At 44.1% G+C, this 7,375-nt stretch overlaps 1 protein-coding gene across 9 annotated transcripts; it reads left to right on the top strand.

Moving 5' to 3' along the window:
• The first annotated feature begins 1,020 nt into the window (after positions 1-1,020).
• On the top strand, positions 1,021-7,119 carry LOC125506045 (uncharacterized). 9 transcript variants are annotated; one of them, XM_087521868.1, is made up of 9 exons: positions 1,021-2,620; positions 2,756-2,860; positions 3,045-3,107; positions 3,246-3,325; positions 4,593-4,664; positions 4,744-4,804; positions 6,091-6,224; positions 6,384-6,516; positions 6,607-7,119. In XM_087521868.1, exons 2-6 carry the CDS (start codon positions 2,820-2,822, stop codon positions 4,764-4,766), a joined length of 279 nt encoding a protein of 92 aa, XP_087377994.1. In that variant the 5' UTR covers positions 1,021-2,620; positions 2,756-2,819; the 3' UTR covers positions 4,767-4,804; positions 6,091-6,224; positions 6,384-6,516; positions 6,607-7,119. The 9 variants fall into 9 exon arrangements, 5 of the variants coding, with proteins under 5 accessions (XP_087377994.1, XP_087377991.1, XP_087377992.1 ...); XM_087521866.1 differs by lacking the exon at positions 3,246-3,325 and having other exon boundaries at positions 1,026-2,005; positions 2,584-2,620; XR_015602752.1 differs by having other exon boundaries at positions 1,030-2,620; positions 4,174-4,664.
• Positions 7,120-7,375: the final 256 nt, after the last annotated feature.

Genomic DNA, 7,375 nt, shown 5'->3' with positions numbered 1-7,375 from the left:
GTTTCAATGAGGAGGCTAGATCACATAACGCCATCGAGATTTGAGGAGATCGAACACCGGTACGCAGTGCAGAGCGCAACAACTATAAGGGCGACTACAAGCGCGTATGGATGCCGGTGAAACGTGCCGATCCTAAACCCGGAAAAGGTGTAGATGATTTAGATGCTGCTCATGGTCTGAAAATAGCAGAACACCAGTCAGATGAAGGTGTTGTCAATTGTACAGAAACAAGCAGTGTCTCAACAGAAGTTGTTGGTACAGAGGAGAAAAGTAATGTCATGAAGTTGCGGCAAGCCGGCCAATCTAATCAATTTGAAGAGAAAACTAATTCTGGGCATGATGCGCATGCACAGTCAGACAACGAATATGTTGTATCCTCACGTACTAGTCAACAGTATAAATCGGCAGGTTCGTATGCTAATTTAGTTATGAGAAATTGTGGCCCAGGAACGTCCAAGAGTTTGCCTCCAATGGGTTTGAAGTACAGCAACACATGCACACGTTGGGATTCCAGCAATGTATGCGGACATAATTCTAATCAGCAAGGAGGTTTGTCAGCTAAAGATAGAATATTCATCCCAGGAGGAACAGTACGTCAGTACCTGCCAAAAGACTCGGGGGGCAACCGAATTAAGTCAGCTGCACCAGAGACTAGACCAAGACATCGGTGGTGTCCAACGGGACTCACACACACTCAGAAAGAGCATGTCGAGCGACTACGAGCATCCAGAAATAAGAGAAGGATGGATGCACAAGCCTCCTCAGCGATTGCGATTCTCGACCGTTGGATCGGGTGGCTTGATGCGTTTTCGTCCGTTGGATCAAGATCTGCAGGAATCTGGACCGTCGGATCAAAATAAGTTACTGCTGGAATGAATAGTAATGGCAACAAAATGTAAATATCATGCCCCCACCAGGGCATTTTGGTCATTTCGCGTGGTGGGGGTATAAAAGGGCCGGCTCCCCTGGTGAACCCTAGCCTCCTCCTCTCCCCGCACTCGCGCCCCCTCCCTCGCCCGCCCCGCCCCGCTCGCCCGCCCTGCCCCGACCCGCCGCCTCGCCCACCCTGCCCCACCGTCCCGCCTCGCCCGTCCCGCTCGCAGTGGCCGATGCCCCGCAGCCTCGCCCGGCCCCCTCGTCCCGCCCCGCCGTCTCGCCCGCCCCGCTCGTCCCGCTCGCCGTGGCCGTGGCCGATGACCGCGGCCCCGTCGTCCCGCCCCGCTCGCCGTGGCCGATGACCGTGCCACCAGGGACCGCGGCCACTCGATGAGGAGGCATGGACCTTGGCGCAGACCCGTGCCCCCGCGCGGCGGCGGCAGATCCCTCATCGCGGAGCCAGCCCTCCCGCCGATGCCACGCCGCGTCGCGATGCCGCTGGCTTGGAGGCCCGTGTTCAGGCAGCCGCCGCGGCGTCGCCGGATGCGGTGGCAGGCTCTTAGGGGACCGCTTGGCAGGGGGGTCGTCGCGGCTTCCGGTGGCGCCAAGCCATAGATCTGAGCCGCCGTTTACACTTTGGTTTCGATTTGGTGCCTCCACTCCTCACCACCTATCCCTCTCTGATCTTGTTTGTTTGTAGGCCTGTGCTTGTAGGTTATTTTTCTTCTCTGTATGTAGATGTTGTTGGATTCAGACCATAGTCGAAAGATGGGGGCCTTTTGTTCTCTCAAGTTTGGCTATATTCCAAGTATTGGGATTTCTCTCAGGTCTGGCTAGGTTCCAAAGATGGCCACAGAGCCTTTTGTGCTCTCAGGTTTGGCTAGATTCGAAGTATTTGGATTTTTTGGGTCAATGGTCTGGCTAGGTTGGCTAGGTTCCAAAGCTGGCCACTTCTCTATGGCCTTTTGTGCTGCCTTGCTTGGACTCGATGGGAGAGAGATAAGGGTTGGGCTAGGTTCCAAAGATGGCCACTTTTCTGTGGCCTTTTGTGTCGCCTTGCTTGGACTTGATGGGAGAGAGAGAAAGGGTTTGGCTAGGTTCCAAATATTGGGATCTTTTGGAAGTTAAGGTACTCATGTGCTCTTTGTTATATTGTAAAGTATGTATATGGGGTATTCCTCTAGTTCAAAATAAATACTAGGTTAAGATCCTTACACTTGAAATTTATCATTATTTGGATACTCTGCAGTGTTGTTTTGTTTACTAAATTCTCCAGTTATTTTCAGTTTCAATTAGGCTCTGTGTAGTGATTATCTCGGCTTTTGCAATAGCAACTATACCATCGTGATGTGTAATTACATATTGTTTTAGTGTTATAATTTGTTCTGACTTCCATGATTTATAGTATTGACATATTGAGCTTGTATGCCCTTTCCATGAATTGAGTTCTATGTAAGTCTTGGCAATGCATTGACATGGTTCTATACCATCGTGATGTGTAATTACAGATTGTTTTAGTGTTATAATTTGTTCTGACTTTCATGATTTATAGTATTGACATATTGAGCTTGTATGCCCTTTCCATGAATTGAGTTCTATGTAAGTCTTGGCAATGCATTGACATGGTTCTGGTAGCCATTATGATGCATGATGCACCACAATGTCAGTTCCTTTCTATCACTGATTTTTTGATAAATCTTGCTGTAGTGAAACCCAAAGAACGATATGGATGTGAATGAAAAGGGTACTATTTATTAGTCTTATAGTGGCCTGATATGCTATCGAATTTTTTTAGTATCTAAAAAGGCAGACCAGTTTTGCAATGAATGTTTATATTTTCCATTACATTTGGTCATAAGATTTTACTTTGTTTTGCCAGGAGAGTTTCACTTCATGTAGCTACTACACCAGGAGAATTGTATGCTTGCGCCGAGGAAAATGTTATGCCGACTGTGGACAAGTGCCCTGAACTCACCTATGCCCGGTATGGATGGCTTTTCAATTTCGTGCCTTCACTTCTAGATTGTAATCCTACTTGAATTTTGCATCAGTGATAAGTGAAGTTCTCTACATTCCTCGATTTTTAGTGTTAGGAGACAGAATATGTATCCTTAGTTAGCTTGATTCCCACTTGTGTTATTGTTAAGCATGATTTCTTTTTTTTCCAGGAGCCTATGTGATGTGTACCTGTGTTGGTGCCTTTACAGAAGATCCATTATGCCTCCCTCTCGGTAAGCACGGCAAGCTTTTACTTGTACCCTGAGACATGGTGTGGATTCTGTCAATATTAGGTTCTCAGCTACATGGAAGTGATAGTACATTTTAGTTCTCCATGCTTATTATCATTGTTGACAATTTTATATTTGCAGTGTTAGAAATTTTCAGTTCTCCATCCATGGTAACTATCAATATATAACTCCAGTTCATGTTCTTCTAATTATACATGAGGGTATGAAAAATCCACACTCTTATACATTACTACTACTTTACTTCATATATGTGTCTTGATAAATATGTGAAGGACGTGAGGTGTCGCTGATGAGACCTTTGTGTTGGCCGGTGATCATGGGCAACGTTATATAGTTAGTTTGATATGTTATGTGGTCCAGCTAGGTTCGAAGGAAGGGGGTCTTTGGATCAGTCCCATATTCATGTTAGTTTTATAACAAATCGATGAAAATTACTTCTGTGTGTTGTTGCTTCAAGTTGAAGTTTGGTCACTTGTTTTCAGGTCTACCCCGCCGTCATTTCTATAAAAATAAACAAATTATTTATTTATAGTCGACTGCCATTTTTCCTTTTGGCTATGTGTTGGTCGCCCCTCATCCGCGGCTGCTCGCGGGCGCTCCCGCAATGCCGCGGGTAAAACTGGTGGTGGCCATGGCATTGCCAGCGGCTCTGCCTCTTGTGGTGACTTTGTAGAATACAAGTCAAGTTTAAAGCTTTCGACCGCGGCGGCTGAAAAACCAAAGTAAATGCATCATATATATTCTAATAAATGCATGCGAATCATAGAAAATATGGTAAGCACCTATCCTGCAATTTAGTACTGGCGTGATGTTGCTCTTTGTTGATAGAAATCATACTTGCATAGCTGTTTGATTGATTTGATTATAATCAAACTGCACTGTCATAATTTTAATATTGTGATTATTCAAATGAAAAATGATCAAAGAAATACATGTACCAAAGTCGCATTTGTTGAGATCATGAGTAGGCATAAAATTCTTGGTCATTATGTTTTTACATTTCTGGGTTTGTGTGCATTTTTAACGAGTTATATTGTTTAGTGCACAGATAGGGTTCTTTCCTGAACAGAGTGCATTTGCAGTGAGATATTAGACAGTTGGGATGCCGGATATTGTCTTTCGAGCTGGTGTGCCGTCAATCTCTTGTTCGTGCCATCGCGTTGAGATATTCTTTTTAGGGCGATGATGATTAACCGTGGCTGAAATAAGTGTGCCTTTGAGCAATCGAGGCACCTGTGGGTATCAAGTTGGATCCTCCCTCGTGTCTCTAGAATCCTTTTTGATCTTGTGATACCTGTTGTTCTGTCCCTGGATGGTCATTCTTGTTGAGTGATAACCAGGGCAGCTCAACTGTATAAACAGATTGATCTGGTGATAAGAGATAACGGGCTAGGTAATATGATTGAGGAAAGGCGAATCTGAGCCCACTATGCATTGGACCCTGAACCCTTTTTATTTGATTTAAAGGTGTTGCTTATTTAGGCTCACACCGCTGCTCCCCATTGTGCGGCCATCGTCCTCGTGTTTGCGTGCGCGCAGGTAATGCATCAGGTTCCTCTCTCTCAAAGACGTCCATACGCACATGGTTCTGATCCCCTTTTTCTGCTGCTCCATACAGGAAACCAACAGGCGTCGATGTAGTGAGAGCTATGCAAGTCGCTGAACATGATGGTGCTATTGTGAGGATCTCATGTCTCTCTCACTCTTATGTGTTTAACTCTGTTGGTCCGGTTCCCCTTTTTGCTAATCACTCGTGCCTGCTAGATCCACTAAGGTTCTTCTTGGTTTTTTAGTTGTGGATTACTGTTAAGAATGATTGCCCTTATTAATAAGGATTTAAATGTGTTGTTCCAGATCCACATGGGTTGGTTTTGAGTTATTTGTTTGGGTAGAAAATTGTCAAAGCATGCATATATTAACATTTAGAGAAAACTTTGTATGTGTTTATTCTGGGTTGTAGTTCAGAGAGCACTTCCATGTCGCCGTGAGTGCTGGGTGCTGCACTGACATGCTTGGGTTGTAGTTGAGAGTGCAATTCTGCTATATTACATTACCATGGATAACATATATTAATCTGTTAAGCTTTTCTTGCTGCATAGGACTGCTTGTAGACTCGGTATGATTTAGTTGATTGTTGGTTCTTGTGCCTAGGATCAGATCGGTCCTTTGCTCTAGCTGAGTTATCACTTGTCAGGCCACATGTTTGGTCTGACTTTGTAACTATCGCCAAAAGTTCAGTTTTGATATATCATCTACTGAACTATCATTTTTGTGCACCTGTTTTTGTTACCTCTGTTTCTGAACCAAGTGCATCAGTGTGTTTAGTTGGGATTAGCATTCTATTGTGGTGCTTAAAATGCCTCTGTTTTTGGTACCTCTGTTTCTGAACCAAGTGCACTAGGGTCGAATTAGTTGCTTAATCCATACACTGTGCATCAGGTTCACAAGCATTAGTTTCTTAATCCATACACTGTGCAGAACTTCCTGGGCAGATAATCATGTAGTTAATGCTTGATGACATATATATTTAGATAGGTGAATTATCAGAGGTTGGTCCAGATATCCAAGGTTAAATCTATGCCTACATCTTCCAAAGTTCTTCGGAAAGGATCAATCCTTCAGTTTTTTGGTGTTGTTCTTGGATTTGTACATATGTATGTTTCCGTTTTGCTCCATTTACTACTACACAAACCTTGAGCATTTTTTAGATTTTAGATAACTAATGGTTAGTACATATCCTTCCATTCCATGAATTAATTTTAATTTGTCTGGGTTAAGCTCTCTGTGTGTGTGCAAGCTTTACAAAACCAAGACTTAATCCTGGCTAACCTGAAGATGCTAGCTAATCAAGAACAGTCTAAAAATGTTGTGCGGCAATATCGGCATTCTGGTCGCTTTCACTGACACTATTATTGCTGATGTTGTACAGAAAATTATATTTGAGGGTTTGCTGTGCTTCCTGTAGGTTTATACAGCGTGGCATGGCACACATACTATATTATTGAGCTATCATCTTCTGGTTCTGGATTTATGGTGGCGGCAGTATTGACGCTGAAGGAATGGGAGAGAAGGACAAGCTCGCTCTTGTGCTACCGCTAGGTGAGGTGATTGACTCGGGGTGTCTTTTCTCAAAAAAGACAGGCTCAACCATGAGAGCATGAGATCTTTGCACTTGTATGTCTTTTCTATTAGCCATTTTGCTAAATAGTAATTACTAAATAATTGTTTCTGATAAACAGCGATGCCTTTCTTACACAGGTTGTTTGATGCGTTTGTGCTCGTCGGCGGGACGGTGCAAGGCGCAACTCCGACGCGGTTCCTCGCCGGTTGGACGGCGTTCAAGCGCAACCCCGGCGTGCACTGAGTATTGCCTCGGCTACAACCTCCCTCGGTGAGCTCCATCTTCCTCCTGTTCTTCTGCTTTGGCTACTGTATGTGACATCAAGAAATAAGAGATGGATGTTCCTACAAGCCTCCTCAGAGCTCAGTGATTCTCGGCCGTTGGATCGTTCCCCTTGATGCGTTTTCGTCCGTCCGATCGAGATCTGGAGAAGGCTGGGCCGTTGGATCTGGGGCAAACACTGCTGGAATGAATAGTTTCACTCCGTTTTGTGCCACCGCGCGTTATTTTGGTGCCCTGCCGAGGGTATTCTTGTCATTTTGCTTTGTCTTTGGCGGTGGCGTTCGTGCTAGGGCGATGATGATTAACTGTGGCTGAAATAAGTGTGCCTTTGAGCAATTGAGGTACCTGTGGGTATCAAGTTGGATCCTCCCTGTTGTCTCTAGAATCCTTTTTGATCCTGTGATACCTATTGATCTGTCCTTGGATGGTCATTCTTGTTGATTGATAACCAGGGAAGCTCCATTGTATAAACAGATTGATCTGGTGATAAGAAATGATGGGGGTAGGTTATATGATCGAGGAAAGGCGAACCTGAGCCCACTATGCAATGAACATCAAACCCTTTTTATTTGTATTTAAAGGCGTTGCTTACTTATGCTCCAGTGTTTATAGCCGTCTTGTGTAAAGATTTATTCTCACTTATAACTTTATTGCATATAAGTTGTTCTTGATCCTTTATTGTTCGTTGTTGGTCCTTGATTTAGTCTGTTTAGGAACTCTTCTGTCTCTTATGTAAAGATTTTTTCTCTCTCATACCAATGTTTGTCCATGTAGTAACAGATATATATTTCAAGCATGACATGAATAAATCTGAATGGTCTTTGAGATGAGATGCATGGTTGTACAA

Source organism: Triticum urartu, chromosome 5A (genome assembly GCF_056163025.1).
Source record: "Triticum urartu cultivar PI428250 chromosome 5A, HENAU_Tu73, whole genome shotgun sequence".
NCBI lineage: Eukaryota > Viridiplantae > Streptophyta > Magnoliopsida > Poales > Poaceae > Triticum > Triticum urartu.
The sequence above is the reverse complement of the archived record's forward strand: the minus strand, read 5'-3'. Positions and strand labels throughout refer to the sequence as shown.

Excerpts from the sequence above, each read along its gene's own strand:
- LOC125506045 (XM_087521865.1), top strand. The coding sequence starts at position 2,820 with ATGCCGACTGTGGACAAGTGCCCTGAACTCACCTATGCCCG. Across the intron at positions 3,108-4,592 it reads TCCATTATGCCTCCCTCTCG|GTGTTGCTTATTTAGGCTCA; the intron begins GTAAGCACGGCA and ends TTTGATTTAAAG. Across the intron at positions 4,665-4,743 it reads TCGTGTTTGCGTGCGCGCAG|GAAACCAACAGGCGTCGATG; the intron begins GTAATGCATCAG and ends TGCTCCATACAG.